The following is a 17,317-nucleotide window of genomic DNA, read 5'->3' on the forward strand; positions in this document are numbered from 1 at the left end:
CCAGGTCCAGGGCAAGCTTAAATGCTCCTACCACATAAGCTAGTGTTTCCCCATCTTCTTATCAAAGTTTAAGTTCACCCATAATGTTTGAAATTGTGAGAACTAGGAGGACATCATTCCAGTGATCAAACTCAACTGTTCTGTGCTATCTCAGCTATTGCTTTCCACACTTAGGAAACAAGACAAGTGATCATCTGTTCTGCAGAAGAACTTGGGTCCACTTAGGCCTCTTAACCTGTATCTGCAGCAAGGGTTTCTTAAACTGCAATAAATTATCTATTCCTACTATCTTTTTAATACTGGATTTTGAAATCTTGGTTTTCTCAGTTCCAGCTGTGCCCTGTATGAACGAAATGGATTCTCTGACTCTGAGACATAGGTAATTAATAAGAAGCGCAACACTCCAGAAATATAGTTCATTATTTGCAACTCCATGTAGCAGGTTAGGACTGCTGGAGAAACAAGAAGTGGCAGTAGCATAGGGAATATGCTGAGTGCAGTGAAAGAGGAAGAACAGTCCTCGAGAAAGAAAAGAGCTCATCTCAGAGCTAGAGCCCTACTTATTTGCTGCATTACATATCAACGGCAAGGGACAGGGAGAAGGGAAAGGCAGCTCTAATTCAGCTGCAGAAGGTCGGCAAGGCTCTGTGGTGTGCTTTCATGTCACCAGTCCGTGCGCCTGTTCCTGCTCTGGTAGCTGGCTGGAGGACGAGGACTTGGACATAGCCTGGCAGAGTCCCACAGCAGTGGGCATGCTTCATCATGAGCTTCTGGGAAGGGGCTGAGAGGCTAGAAAAGCCCATTACCAGCCTGGTGACTGCAGCAGTTGCAGGGGTGCAGCCAGGCAGTAGCCCTGGCACTTGTCTTTCTCCTTCACTGTGTGACACGGGAGGGACCGAGTCCATGGGTAGGATGCCTGCTGGGTACTGGTCATCCATGTCACCTCTTCCCTTCACATGTGACAATCACAGATTTGAGCAAGTGAATATGCATTTTTAAGGAAAATAAGAATTAAATCATTTTTATATTATATATTTATTTTGTGTGTATAGTGTTTACATCTGTTTGGAAAAAAAAATTTGAAGGATTGTCCAGTTCTGGCAATCTCTGGCACCATATCATACAATTCTCCATAAAATCATAACAATGTTTAGAATTTTTTGAATATATGCATATATCTATATTGATTTCTTTTTTTATATAATTTAACAGGTAAATGAGCAATTTTTCTGGCAATAATTAGTTTCTTCTTTAGCTTTATTCAGTATTTCCTCTAAATAACTTTTAGTAGTGTTGCGCATCATTAGTTCTTTAAACGTAAATGCTGTGTTCTAAAATTTCAAGCTCAACTTCTGAAAAGGCAAATAACTCTCATAAAAAGCGGTTTAATCAAATGGCTAGCATAAATTTTGCAGTGTTCTATACATGTGTACTGTGTAACAGATACAGCACTTGTTCAAAGTACAGCTGTTAGCAATTCCTTATTAAATAATGAAAGATTTTATATAAGTAAATTTACCTTCCATTTAGTTATATGCAGTCCTAAACTCTAATATTGAAAAGTTCATGATTATAAAATATAGTAAGATTGCAGGTTCTGCCTATCAGTACAAAATAGAGCTGTTATAGACCAGAAGTATTCAGACCATAATTACATTGCAGTTAGCAGCAGGAAGGATTAGCAACTCTAGTAGAAAAATACTATACTTGAGGACTGCCTTTATTTGTTAAATTAATAGACCAGTTCTCAGTTTTGACATTAAAAACTAACTCCATTAATTTCCTCAGTGTGTTGGAGTTTGAATTTAACTTTAGTTATTGCCATTTTTATATTAGCTAGAAATAAATTCTGTTACCGTTTTTTTATGTTCTAAGTTTCTTCCTCCTGTTGGAAAAAAAAAACAAAACTACAAAGTTGAACTTTGTCAATAATTCACACATAAAAAAATCTGAACTGAGTTATCAAACTAAATAAATCGTTTTGATTATTATAAAAGAGATCTTTGTGCTCTGCTTATTAGAATAACATTCTTCTGTTTGAGTAACAGCCAATGTGTTACTTGTTCTATAACTGTTCTTGATGTTCCTTCCTTCAGGAAGCACATACTGAGTCTGGGTGGGTGTGACAATACAAGGCTATAGTTATAGCTGTGACAAAATAACCAGTACTATTGCTAAACCTAATGCAAAAAGAGAAAAAAGGGAAAAAAAAAAAAAGTACTGATGAAAATACAGTGGACCTTGAATTATAAGGAGATTTGCTAATGAACCAGATTTCAAAATGCTAATAGTTTGCTTTCTTTTGCTTCTGGATTTTGTTTTTTAGATTGCTTTAATGGGCTGAGGTTTACAGTCTCTGTCAGAAGAAGGGCAGATGCTTTGTCTAAATTATTAAAGATGTATTCTGAGAACTTTTTTTAGTGTTCAGTAATGACTTAGCTTACAAGGAATAGAGCTTGACCCTTGTTATTTCAATGGAAGTTGAGGAATTTATTGAAGAACGACGGATTTGGAAACCATCATCATCGAGACATCTATCTGTTAGTCTGGTATTGTCTCTTAGATACATGTATTGGATATTGAATGATACAATTTTATTTTTTCCTCAAGAATAATTTTACCTCCAACAACAGCCTTTGCTTAACAGGCAGTATTACTCCCAGCTCTTATTACCAGGTTATTTAAAACATACGCCATATTTCTACTTCTGTAATTTTGTACCACAATATTATGTACCACCGTCTTGTCTTGACTACGTGCAGAATAGGATAGTTCCTGAATACATGTTAACTTACATAAGAGAAATGATATTGTTAAAGTGGATGTGCTTTAAAAGTACATTCTATACAGTGGCTCATAAGTGTTTTAACATGCTTTGTATATTGTAGCATAGTTTAGCATGCTATATAAGGTATTTTAGCATATTTTAACATATTTTTCAAAAATGTGTAGATTATCATGTATATCCAAATGCAGCTAAAATAGTGGAAATATAACGAGTGAAATTGTATAAAACATTTCTTTGGTAACAAAAATATTGAATTTCAAATGTGCAGAATAATTATTTCAGAGCTGTGATTTAGACGTATATTAACATAAAACAGAAATCTTACCAAGGGTTTTAAAATGCTGTGCTTTAGGCTTCTATTTTCTGCTATAGTTATTTGTCTACTAAGAAATCAGTTGGGGACATCGATTTTTAATTTATCTATAGTATGACCCGGCAACACTGCTACAGCAGTCCACTATGTCCTATCATTCCAGATTAAAACAAAAGCAGTTTCTTCAATGTTAGGCATTTCTTGTGCCTGGTTACCAACCATAGTATTATTCAGTGCAATCTTGATATGAATAGAATATGTGTCATCAGGTCATTGTGAAATGTATGTTGAAATCATTTTGTCAGACAATTCTGTAGTATAGTGGCACGTGCACAGAAAAGCATTCCTTTGCTTCACTTGCTGGAGTATTCAGGGATGCTCTGCAGCACAGCTGTAAATTTGACCTGGGAAGACCAACATGCTATGCACCTCTCTGGTATACGGTGGTTTACAGGATTTTATAGTATGTTTTTTTGCCTCCGCTAGAAGCTTAGACTCCTAAGTGCTTCATGTAAGTGCAAATAGTTCAGGGAGGCTGCTTGTAGTAGGGAATCTGTTAACTGTACCCAGTTTTGCCAAGATATTCCAGGTGCCGGGCTCCTTGCTGAGGCATGGCATAAGGAATGGTTGCCAGCACTACATTTTGCAAAATCTTTATTTAGGAGAGGGGAGGAAAAGAGAAGAGAACTGTCTAAGGAAAGGGACTCGTACGTGATGGAAGTGAGGCCTGAGGCACAGTGATAAGCAAAATAAATCAGGCTGAAAGCTACCATTCTTAGGCCCGGAATGGCAGATGTCTCCTCCCCTCCCACCCTTACAAGACTGGACCCGGATGCCCATCTCCTTGTAGTGGGGCCTGGTCTCTGGCAGCTCGCCACAGGCAAGCTCTCACTTGCCACTGGGCCGAATGTTATAAATGGGCAAGGTTTGTCTGGAAGTCAGGAGGCTGGTGCACAGAGGAACCGCAAGAACCTGGTGGCTGAGGGAGGCGATTTTTTCTTCATTGCTTCAAGGGAAAATGGTGTGTGTGGCAGTAATAGAAATGTCAGCTCCTAGTAGGGACCCATCAGTGAGTTCAGCACACCGAAGCAGAAGTAAAAGCAGATTAGGGCTGCGGTTGTCATGGCTGTCTCCATTCCCTCCTCTCATGGAACGTACTAGCTGCTATTGCCTTCACTGAGCTAGGAGCTCTGCAGCCAGCCTTGGACAACCAAGGTGTTTACTTCACACGGTAAGCCTTCTGCTTTGAAGATGAGGATTAGATAGTAAGAGGGGATTTAGAAATTGAAAAAAAAAAAAACACAACAATAAAACACAAAACCACAGCTCTGAGGCAAAGAAGCACTTATAACTCTTGAGGGAAATAGACTAAAGCAGAGATGGACACTGTGGATTCTTGTGTAAATGAGTTGCATCTTCCAAATCCAGGGAATAGCCTTAAAGGACAATGAGACAGAGCATATTTTGTTATCGTGAAATTATTTGAAATATTTGTACATTGTCTTAAAAGAGTTAATTTTTCCTTTCCTTGGAGAGAAAACAGCAGAGAAATCTTACTGATAATAGCAAAGAAGGTTGGTATGTGGGAGGTTACCACGCAGTTCCTCTTTGGAGAATGGAACAAAAATTGTGCTACAAACAATTGATGTTCTAAAGACTGAAAAACACTAGGATGCATTCACAGATAGAAGGAAAGGAATAAAATACAATAAAATACATGGTGGCTTCACTCTATGCAATAAAATCCATATAAAGAAAAAAATAAGTTACCAGTTTCCTCTTTTTGTGGTATTTCCACTGATTACATTGAGCACAATTTCTCTGCCTATGTTTCTTTCCTAATTGTGTACTGTATTATATCCCGAGACTGAATATTATTTTATTTGTGAGTTAAGTGTACTTAGCAGTTCTTTTATCACCATTTTGGCTTGCTTTTCCAATTAAGCCTGTGTCCCTTAAAAAAATAAAACACCAGAAAACTTCAGTGTTGAAGGGACTGTGGGAGGTCTGTCATGCAATCCGCTGCTCAAAGCAAGGCTGGATTCAGAGCTAGAGTAGCACTTTTACTTGGTGGGGATAGAGGAGCAAATCTACACAGGCTCTCAAACCTTCTCAGCTATGGTGGTACATCTTCACCACAGATGTTGCTCCTGCACATGGAGACTTCTGAATCCCCCAAACAGGCTTGGTCCTGCTGCGTCAAAACTGAGGCAAGAAAGGAATCAGACTGCCACTTCATTCCCTGAAATGCTAAGGTTTTTAACACTTTGAAAATACTCTTCTTTTTTTCTAAATCTTAAAGTTAAAAAATAAAATTAATTCGTAGGTTTGTTTGTTTGTTTGTTTGTTTAAATTTAACAGTTGTACCCTAGATCAGGAGTTAGCTGCTGGTTATGCATACCTCCAATACCTGTGATCTTTCCCCGGTAAGGAAGAAACCCGCCACTGCCTGAATGGCAAGGAGGAAGGGAGGTTGGAAGGGCCTTTCCCCAGTGTGTCATGAGCAGGGAAATGCAGCACGTCGATTGAGCTGGAGTTGTCCTGGCAGGCTAGTTCATACGGCTAGGCCTTAGTTCAAGAGATGAGTATGGCTGTTCAGCGCAGTAAGAGTCCAATGAAACTGGAACACTCTATTTGCCAAATGTAAAGGGTGTAATTTAGACTGTGTCTGTTGTAGATGCAGCCAAAATATAAACAAACATTGGACTGGGATTTTGGAAACCCCAGCTCTGCTGATGATCTGCTGGCTGCCCTTGGGCAAGATAGTTTATGCCATCCTTAGTTTTATCTGAGGGAACTGAAAAAAATGATGTATTTTGCAAAAATACTTTACATTTCTAAAGCCCCGTGCAAAGACTAGGTGGCATTATTGTCACAAAAATAATTGTGACATTGCTAAGAGGTATTAAAGCTGATATTTTCAAAGAACCGTTGTGGTTCTTTTTCATGAATGTTACATCCGATAAAGTGATGGAGATTGTGTTACCCATCAATAACCGCTGCTGCTGTTCTCCATCTGGGCCCTTTGCACATCTGACCCAAGTTGTTACAAGCTCCAGTTCATAGTCAGCTATGCAGCTTATGGCTTTGGCTCTTGGGATTGCCAGTTTACCTATGTCATTCGTGGGAAATGGTCGTCTGACAGCTCAGTGTCAGACTTCTGTCAGCATTACAAAGGTTGGGTTATTTTAAGAATAATGCCCTAAACGCTGCTGGAGAGTAAATACATGTAAGTCATGCAGTTGAAAGCCTTATGCAGTATTGGTTGTTCCGCGCGTGGTATGTCACTGGGCTGTTTACTAGCAGTGTAACCCACAGGATTATGACACGACTTGGGTAGGTAAAAATAAGTATTTAAAGTACTTTAAAATCTTTTTAGCATTCAGTAGTATGAAAGGTATTAAAAGAATAGTTGGGAAAGGCTGGAGGTTATAATTGTTTGAAAGCAAACTTCATTCTACACAGTGTATGTAACTAAATCCAACAATTTAGATTATCTTAAGTGCTTTGAAAAGGATGAAAACTAATGTTATTTAAAGGTATTAAAAGCCACAGTTAAGTGATTTGCTTTTAAAGTATTTCATTTTAAGCTGTGAAGTGGAGTATTAAGCCCATCATTCTTCCAATAGATTCTTTTAGTGCATAGTGGTAGTTCATTGTGGTTTTGGTCCCTTGTGCTTGTAGTAAAGCATTGCCCCCTTAACAGCTAATTTTTGCTGCATAATGGGATGTAGAGGTAAGGATCAATGGAAATAAGTGTGTGGGGAGAAAAGTGGAATTGTTCTCATAAAAAAATAAAAACTGGCAGTGATGATCATTCTGTTTGCACATATGCACTTATTAGATACTTTTTAATGAAAAAATGCAGCCAACCAGGTCTGTTCAGATTGTGATTTGCAACAGCTTAATTACATGTATAAGGAATATCAAGATACTTTTTCAGTGTTCCTATTTGGTGAATAATTTCAGTGAAATCAGGAAGTATTTGACAGGTTCCCTGGCCAAGGCACATTACAATATCATTTAAATGAAGCATAAAATAAATTATTTCAGGGATATATTACAGAAGCCGCTTTTTCGACTTAGTTTCCTAGTTCTGAAATATACTAAGCAGTTTGTCACCAGTGAGTTTTTATTTTAAACATTAAACCAAGTTCATGATTCATCATATTTCAGAGAGTGTCTCATATGTTTTAATTTTGGTTGTGAATAGGAAAGCAAATTGAAGCAGTTAGCATGGATGCCTTATTTAAAGAAGAACTCTAGTCATTCCTACTTTATCTGTTGGAGTAAAACTAGGAATAATAATTAATGAGTGGATACTCTTGGGTCATTATTTGCAGTCATCTTTGCTCTTTTGCAAGTGTAAATTTTTAAATTGAGCAGCGTTAGATTAACTTGTCATGATGTATTCTTGTAAATAAATATTGATTAGTCTATGTTTGTACAGTTCTTCGTATCCTAGGACATTTGGGTGGATTTTGTTTGGTTTCATTTATTTATTTATTTGATAATGCTACAGATTTGGACAGCAATAAATGTAGCATGACTTTTTTTTAGCAATTACATTTTTTGTCATGAAGTTTTTTTTTCCAGATTCTTTCAACGAGTTGTAAAATTTATTTCAATCTCATCTAGTTTTGCAGCTGTTTCAAGTAATAATCACAGGGATATAAGCCTTATCTTCAGTAAATCAGTCAAGTAGTGTTTCATGATGTTAACCAGTTAGTTTACTTGGATCTATAATGCGTATTCACTGGTCAGCGTCTCAGTCTTTGAGTAGTTAAGGACTGATCCTTTTCCCTTGGTAACAATGGAAAAATGCCCACCCAAAGGAAAATAGACTTGGACAGTCAATGGATTACTCTGCCATTTCTTTATGTATTTGATTACGATGAAAATTATGAATGTTTGCAAGTGATTCTAGAAGTATTAAACTATTTCTTCACCAATAGTACCACTTCATATTTGAGCTGCATGTTAAACTTAATGTAGTATGGATATTAAAGATGTATCAGCAAAGAGTTTAAAGTGAAGATTTCCAGTCTTAAGCACGGAACACCTTATTTCTCCTGCTATTTTGCAGTGTGTCCTTGAAGAAAACTCATTCATTTTGTCTGGTTCTCTATAGGTCAACAAACGTCCAAAACTGTGTTTATTTTTGAAAATGGGGTTTGTTCTGTTAGATAATGTTCCTTCAGTGCTTTGGGCAGGTAAATGTAACAAAATAAATATGGATGACTGTTACTATATTTCCTTTGTCTTTTATATTTCCAAATAGTGGACAGTCAGATGTTTGCAAAAATGGCTGCTGTGTAGAAGGTTTTAAGAAATTAAATGATAGTATTGTAATAATTTTCTGATATGCATATCCAGTATGACCACCTTATGTTCAAAACTGAATATAAGTAGAATTCATTTATCTACAAGCTATATCAGTCTTCCACAAATCTGTAGCAGCATTTTCCAGTTTGAAAAGCATGTACAATTGCCACAGAAACAAATGATCAAATGTGTTATCAAGGTAAAATTCTAATTTCAGTGCCGAAACAGTAGCTTTAGTTCATTAGCAGTTGAATAGTTTAATAGTACCTTCTATACAGGCAGGTGCTGTTTGCAACATCCGATTAGGTGAGGAGACATTTCTTCTCAGAAAGGCATTGGGATGGGTTACCCAGGGAGGTGGTGGTGTCACCGTCCCTGGGGGTGTTCAAGGAGAGGTTGGACGTGGTGCTTAGGGACATGGTTTAGTGGGTGACATCGGTGGTAGGGGTATGGTTGGAGCAGATATCTTGGAGGTCTTTTCCAACTCGAACGATTCTGTGATTCTAAGTGCTCCTGGAAAGGTCCACTGGGTGAAGGATTGGTTAGGCCTAAATTTATTTGAACAGTAGCCCAAAGGAATATCAAAACACTACTCAAGCAGCATGAATCATTTCATAGTCATAGAATATCCTGAATTGGAAGGGACCCACAAGGATCGAGTCCAACTCCTGGGTCCCCAAAGGACCACCCCAAAATCAGTACATGTGTCTGAGAGCATTGTCCAAATGATTCTTGAACTTCGTCAGGCTCAGTGCTGTGACTGCTGCCCTGGGGAGCCTGTCCCAGTGCCCGACCACCCTCTGGGTGGTACTGCATTTGTACCAGCAGTATGACCAGGCAAAGTCTTGGCACTGCAAACATGAAAATTTCACAAAATTTCACAAACATAATTTCACAAATTCATGTAACTATCTACTGTGTCTTTGAGCTGGTTGAAAGTTACTTTGGTAAATTAAAAAAAAAAAAGAAAACAAAAAAACAACCTTTCATGGAGGTAGGCATTTGTCATCTCTATATGCAACCTTCCTACTCTTCACTGCCAAATTATTAATTACAGTTATCAGCATAACTGTCAGAAAAGTAGGCAGATTTTTTTTAAGTGTGCTTTTGGCAATTGTATAATAGTTTATTTAAAAATAAGTGCTCTCTCAAGTGTAGTACAAACATTCCCGTGCTAACTCTGTTGTATTGCTACTTATTATTTGTAATTAAATATACAGCACTGCTCAACTTCTTTTCTTTCTTGTTTTGTCTTACAAGAACCCATATAGCAAGACCATGCAATAGGTGAAGCTAAAATAATTGCCTTGCAAAAAAATAAAATATTTTGTGTTCATTTCTGTTCCTCGCTATTTCCTGAAATCTCTTGTTAAGGGCTCTGCAGCCACATTTCCTGAAAGCAGGCACATAGGACGGAGAAGGGGGAGCAAGACAAGGAAAATAAGACCCTTATGAAAAGGATTTGACTGTGTGCTTATATGTGATACGGCAGGATTCTGATCTATCGCAGGATAAGGGTTGTGTTCTTAATTGCATTCCTGTTTACTCATTCCTCCTCTTTAAAATAAAACTTAACAAACGTATTTGTGCAAACGTATACATAACTATATAAGCACATGCTCACAAATTGTCTGCATTTTTTTCTACAGAAATTGAGCACCTAGAAGATACAGGCAGGCTTAACAGCTGCACTTACTGCTAAGATTGCTTTATAATTTCTATCAAAAAACTCCATGTGCAGTTTGTTGTGATGTAACTCATCCTAAAACTTCCCTTTTCCTGTTTTGTCCTTAAGCTTTAAGGAGTGTTTTAGTTAAAACAGTTGAAACATGAGTCAGAGGATCAGCAGGTGATCTTTTCTTTGTAAAGTTTGAAATCCGAACTTCATATTTGGCTTAGGGTGGCTTTCATGTGAGGTCTGAAGGCTGTGGACGTTTGGCCCACTATTTATTAAAAAAAAAAAAAGTAAAAAACAAAACACAAAACTCCCAAGTTTAGTCAAACTATGAGCCTTATGAAATTGTCATTTGCATGAACTCAGGAGAAAATTTCTAGTAGTTGGTCTTCCACAGAGTCTACTTAAATTAGGCAAGTTTCAGCGTACCCGTGAGGACTCGAAGCTTTCTGCTGCTGCAGGCCCTCTTGCTGCTGTTGTCAGAACTGACCATAAAGACACTGTCCCAGTGAGTTCCTTATTTCCTGGGCTTGGGCAGCTTGGAAATAAATTTTGCCTAAACCTAATACAAGAGAGAGAAAATTACCCGGGGTTAAGAAACCTGGAAAGACTGAGAAACCAGGGCTTAAAACTGCAATGGGAGTTGACTGCAACTCACTGACAATGTATATTATATATTGTCATGTATAAATAGAAAAGCAGATTATCTTTCCACCAGTGCCAGAGGGTTCTCCACAGAATTTTAGGGAACATGAAAATACCTGAAGTGATTGGGAAGTTTTTGTCAAAAGTCTCAGACCTAATGATCAATGATAATTTTGAGAATGCATCCAATTGTGTAACTCCATGCTCTGGAAGCCAACAATACTTTGAGTAAGAGACAGCATAGATAGATGTAATGTCCTTTTGACAATTCAGTAATGGGATAGGAAGAAAATACTTTTCAGATAACCCTTTAAAAGGATTCTCTGAAGCATAAACATTGGGATTTGATCCTGTGCATCAGTTTAGTATAGAGCTACAATCTGGGAGTTTTGGTCAACAGGAGGTTCCACGTATTTGCTGATACCATGTTGCTACAATAACACAGATGCCCTAAAAAAGCAGGAATCCACATTTTAGGACCTTTACAAAATAAATTAAAATCAACATCTGAACGTGCTTCTATGTTTGAGACTTGCTCTGTTATATCATCAATGTTGAAATAAATTAAATTGGTTTAGTTTAAACTAATAACTAACAGTTTCTTGCTTTACTATGTACACAGCATACGTAGGAAGCAGCAGCATGAGAAAAAGCCAGATATTCTTCATGTTTGCATGTGAAAAGACTAATTAGGGAAGAGAACTGTAACACTTCTGTTTATGCAGTGGACTAACCTGGGTTACTAAATAAATATTAGATTTTGATATTGACATGCAGTGTAGTCAGCAACCTTGCTTTATCTGTAACTGTCTGCCTCTTCCCCACCTGATAAAGAGGTTATAGAAACACTTAAGGGATTAAACATTAAATGAATATTTTATAGCTTCTTAAAGAAGAAATGTGTAAGCGTGCACCCAGTTCATACCTAGCATAGGGATGTTGAAATAATGCGGACTGCAGGTGTTACAAACTATACGTTCAAGATCTTAAATGTGGAGGATACATGTGGAATTTTTAAAGAACTGTGCACAAAACAATATGTGAAACTTCAAGAGTTGATTGCAACTGGCAACTGTCAAGTTGCTAACACAATACAGGCAGTATGATAAATCTAAAGGAAAGTAACTGGTCTTGTGTTAAACCATTTGGGATTTACAGAGTCCAATTCTGAAATTCAGAACTGAATTTCTAGTACTTTCTAGTGTCTCTATACCCATGAGCTTTGTATCTCATATCAGGAAAATGGGTGTGATAGCACTGTTTTTTTATTAGAAGTCTAATGTGGTGGTTCTGATTTGTGTGATTTTGTGATTTTTTTTTCCATTTTGTGTGAGTTCTTGTTTGAACACAACAAGGGCTTTCCACCCAATACTGGGGGCACTGCTAGGGCAATCATACAAGGGCAAATGCAAGCAGATACTGTTTACCTACCTCTCATTGGGCTGTTAGTATGTACAAAGCAAGTGAGTTCGCTCCCCTTTTTATTTATTTATTTATTTTTAATAAATACTAGAAAATAGCCATGACTCAGATATAACTAATAACTTTAACAAGTTATAGGAAAATCACTTAACCGAAGGGGATCTCAGGTTTGTATGGAATACTGATGTGCTGCTTGTGTGATTACTTATAAGTGATCATTCTGTAATACATTGCTATTACACTGATATTTGAATATATATATTAATATATATTTTTTCTCTCTCTCTCTCCAACTAGGAGTTGCTGATATTTTTACAGAATTTGCCCACAGTACACTGGGGAAATGAAGAAATCAGTGTACTCCTAGCAGAAGCCTACAGACTCAAATTTGCATTTGCAGATGCCCCCAATCATTACAAGAAATGAATATAAAGAGCCAGAAATTATTAAGACCAATGTGTTCTGCAGTATTATGGCATCTGTTGTTTTGGTTGTGATTTCAGCTCATTGCTCTTTTGTTTGAATGAAGATGACCATTAAAATTCTGTTAGAACTTGCAAAATGAGAACAGAATACCAAAGAAATGGACAAAGCAGGATATTGAGTAATGAATGAACTTAAAAGTGAACTTTTTTGCTCAGCATGAAAAACTGAATTCAGAAGTCTATCACATAATTGTCTTTTTTCCCCTTCTGCAATTATGAGTTGAGTAATTGTTGTATGTACCTGAGTTTTAAAATTTCCTTAAGGAATGATTTTGTGACTACTTCATTGACATGACTATCAGCCGGTTTGAATTACTTGCTTTGGATAAAAAAAGAACTTTTCACGGTCATAAAGACCATTTGAGATAGCAAGACCTGTGTTTTGAGGTCTGGTTATAACTCAGAAGATGCTGATGTTCTCACACCACCTTTTATTTTTTTCCATGGAATGAGGTTAGAATACAATAATATAAGAAAATAAAAGTTTGCAATGGAAATTGGTGGTATTGTCTAAACATTATTCAGTATTGTAGGGTGTTGTAGATGAGTTTTAGCCCTACAAAGAACTGACTTAAAGCCTAAGACTCATCTGTAGCACTAAAATAAATCCCACCTTATGTATTCTGGAGTGTTTTTAAAATACTGAATGAAATGGAAGATGTGGTCTTGTTAAAATAACTAAAGCCTTTCTTTCCAGGCCTTTCAATTTTTCATCATGAAAGTTCACTTTTAAGAATCATATTAAGAAGCTTGGTTTACAAAGCAAGATATATTTTGTTTCTCAGTTGTTGCCTTATTCTCCATTTCTAGCATGTTAGAAAAGGAAAATTAATATATCTGTCCAAAGCTTATTTGTTAAATAGTTTAAGACCTTTTTTCTTACTATTCAGAGGAAGGGAGACGATAGTTCCCAGTAACTATACACTCAGATACTTCTGCATCATTAGCAGAATAAAAATCCTCTCTGACTTTACAGAATGAAATCAATGTTTCTCATATAAGTATGGGATTCTGAATAATTTCTTAAAACTTACATAATTTAAGTGCACTATTTATTTTCAAGATTTTTTTTTTCAGATAAGAATTCTGATGTTGCTCTATTAGATGTAAATAAACCTATGTTAATTTGTGCCTGCCCCATGCATATGGGTTATTAAGGGTGAGAGCTGCAATAAGCAATATACCGGAGGCTCAGAATAGTCATTCACCAGTTCAGTTCTAGAGTCACACGATGTCACACAAAAAGTGTAGTGCACTTTTAATTTTGGAAAGTAAAAGATTTTCAAGAGGTTTTCTCTTGTGACTTGTTATTGGAAGATTGTTTTAAAGTTCTTAAAAATATGTAAATACATGTTTTGAAGAAAGCTTTCTAGACATACTAGTTTCGTTACTTGTTTTAGGGATGTTAGTTCTTGACGCCAACTTTATAATAAGTAATTAGCTGTTTCAGGGTAAATAGAATAAAATACATTTTTACCAACATGTGATTATGAGATCTGTATTTTGAAATTACATGAAATAATTGGTGGAAGAGAAAGAAACAAATTAATTCAGAAGCAGGAGGGTTTGCTGACTAGGATGCATTTCTGTTCTACTGACATCAGCTGGGGTTCTCAGTTTTGATGTCTTCAAGTTCACGCCTCCTAGATTGCTGCATTTGTGCCTAGAGTGTATAGTGGATCTGTGTTTCATAAATATCTGTATATTATTTTCTATAAGTTCATGCTCTAATGTATCAAGATTTATCTTTATGTTTACAAAGAATGTCATATTGTGCCTAACAGAATATCTACCAATAACAGAATAAAAGAAACCTGAACTTTATGAACATTTGCTTTAGACTTAGTATTTACAGTAATTTGTTAATAGAAATGCATATTATTGTAACTAGAGAGAAGACACAGCATTAGATGTACAATGTTGTAATGGATTTCTATAATAATTATTATTATTTTTTAATTAAGATGTTATTTAGGTAGTTACATGTAACATGGAAAGTTGACCCCAAGTTGTCTGCTGTGTCAGATGCTTCTGCATAACATTTATGGGACTGGATATATAGAATTTCCTTCATCGGGTCCACATAAGTTGTCTGCCATGTCTTCCAAATTCAACAGGTACCTCTTATTTCCCTTGGAAGAAAGTATTACCATCAGAGGTCACATTTACTCTTGTGTCTGCGTCAGAAGTTGACTATTGTACTTGAGCACATTGCTTTTTAAGGATAGTGGGAAGTTTCCTAATATAATAACAATGCTTATTTATATAGAAACAGAATTTTCTGGAAAACAAGATATAGATATATAAATAAAATTTATATATCTATACAGATAGGAATAGTTTTCAGTAAATAGAAGGCCAACATTTATGTAAAATTTCAAAATTTTCAATACTTTAAAATTTACATAAAATATTTCATTTTAATAAAACCAAACCAAAACAAAAACAAACAACAACCTTACATTTAACGATTGTACATCTCAGGTAAAATGTCGTTCCAAACATATTACATAGAAAAGGAAATAACTTCCTGATTATTACATCCCATGTACTTATTTTTTTCAAAATTCAAAAGATTCTGAATATTATAAAATTCCTTTGTAATATGTATTTTCTTATGAAGGAGGCATCTTGACACATCATTAGTGAAACCAGGCAGTAATTTCCTAAAGCTGATGTGAAATACTAAAATTGTAGTGTCTAAAATGTGTGCTAAAGAATTTCTGTAATAAGAATTTAAGCAGGAATGTACAATATAAACAGATTCAGTATTTGAAATATGTAAATAGTAAACAAATTACTCAAATATGTAAATACAATAAATGCGGTAGGATAGAAATGTTAGTTTGAAATCTTATGTAACTAATATGGTATAAGAAATTTGTTGCTTTTTTTTTTTTTGGCTCAGTTCCATATGGAAAGGCCCATTAATTTGTTTTTAACTTCAGAACTGTAGAATAAAACTATTTGAAGTTCTGTTATATGCTTCTGACAATTATTAACACTGAGGCACTGGTTAAAACTGTAAAACTGATGAAAGATGAGGAAATAAATGCATATTTATGAAGTGCTATATAGAGTGGAAAGCTTTTTTTATTGTTTTCATCAAGTACATTGCATAATACATCAAAGTGTGTTTTTGGTGTGTTCGCTTTTTTTTTTTTTCTTTTATGGTCCCATAACCTTATATCACAAGAGCAAGTGCAGTTGGAAAAGCTCTGTTCCTAGGTATGTTTCTACAGCTATCTGCCCTTGTGTCTCACAGATTTTGGAAGTTAATGAGGCAGACAACTTCCAGAGGTCTGTCTCTGCGTATACCATATAATACAAGGTACTGAGCATTTTCTGCAAAAAGCGAATGAAGATAAATTTGATGGAGCAGTGGAATTAAATTGGGGGAAGCAAAGAAAGGATGTAGAGAATTCTTTACGTCTCCGGTTGTTGGTAAGGAAGGAGAGGAAGCTTCAGTTCAGTGTTAGCAAACACTAAGAGGTAGCAGAACGGGCAACAAGATTTGGAAACTCAGTGATGATTTGAGTAGATTAACAAGGAAAGATGCCCTGTACATATGGGGAGCTCAAATCCCTTACATCGAGGATGGTAGTGTGAGACTTCCAATAATCAGCATGCATCAGATGAGAAAATATACAAGCCTGGTTATACGGAAGGCAAAGTTAATAACTTCTCTGCTTAAAAATACAGTGTTTAAGGAAAAAGAGAAACAAAGGGATTCAGTGGGCAACCTTTCTATTACGTGCCTGAGTGCTGATGAATTGTAATCATACTGTTTTCTCCCATTGACATTTGTATTTCTTCATCCGCTATAATCTTCTGAAGATCCCACAGAAAATCAACAAGGGGAGATTTTTCAAATGACTTTTTCAAAAGCAGAAGAGATCAAGAAGGACAGAGTAAAGGTCCTGAGGTCTCACAAGGAATGTGCTGGGAGACATAGCTTAAAGCTATTTGTTTGTTTTTTGTACAAAAGCAGCTCGGAATATGCAATGTTCTGGGCAGGCATCCCACAGCTTTAAAAGTGAATTGCACGAGTAAGGACTTGCCAAAAATCTGATCCATACTTCAGGTCACTTCCTCCTTGAGAACAGGATGAGGGGTGTGGGGTGTGTGTGTGGGGGGGGGGGGGGAAGTGCTTTACAGTGCCTTAAATTCTTTGGAGATGGGAAATGCAGCGAGGAGGTAGGAAAGCTCCCAGTCACTCACAGAGGATACCATGCCACGGGAAGTAACTTCAGCTCAAGTGCTTCAAATCACCACATGATGGAGAGAGAGCAAATTTCCTGAGCAATTTAATTCCACATCATTTCTGGTTTTGTAAGTAACAGCTAAAATCTTGCATCCGATCTGATTTCTCAAGTTCAGGATAGCTGAGGCAGCACTGGAGTAAATAATTAAATTGCTACGGCGCTATATCAAAGAACCTGTTAACACTTCCAAGTCTTCTGTATATGCTCCGCTATGAGTCAAGAGATGTGCCAGAAGTAAGAGGCTGAGAGAGCTCTAATACTGTGGACAGCATCTCAGAGACAAGTGCGCAGAAACTCAGACGTCTATGGCCAAAAGAATTTCCCGTAGGCTTCCAAATGGGAATTAACATGCACTGCCAGGAAAGCATAGTGGTTTGAACTGGAATTCCAGAGTTATGC

General features: G+C 36.5%; 1 protein-coding gene across 1 annotated transcript in view; it reads left to right on the forward strand.

Moving 5' to 3' along the window:
* Positions 1 to 15,726, forward strand: part of TBC1D22A (TBC1 domain family member 22A) — a 174,574-nt gene extending 158,848 nt beyond the window's left edge. The window contains exon 13 of the mRNA XM_080602568.1: positions 12,466 to 15,726. Within this exon, the coding sequence (XP_080458694.1) occupies positions 12,466 to 12,594 (129 nt within the window). The 3' untranslated portion in view covers positions 12,595 to 15,726. The remainder of the gene's footprint in view (positions 1 to 12,465) is intronic.
* Positions 15,727 to 17,317: the final 1,591 nt, after the last annotated feature.

This window comes from Anser brachyrhynchus (genome assembly GCF_964034855.1).
Source record: "Anser brachyrhynchus genome assembly, chromosome: 1".
NCBI lineage: Eukaryota > Metazoa > Chordata > Aves > Anseriformes > Anatidae > Anser > Anser brachyrhynchus.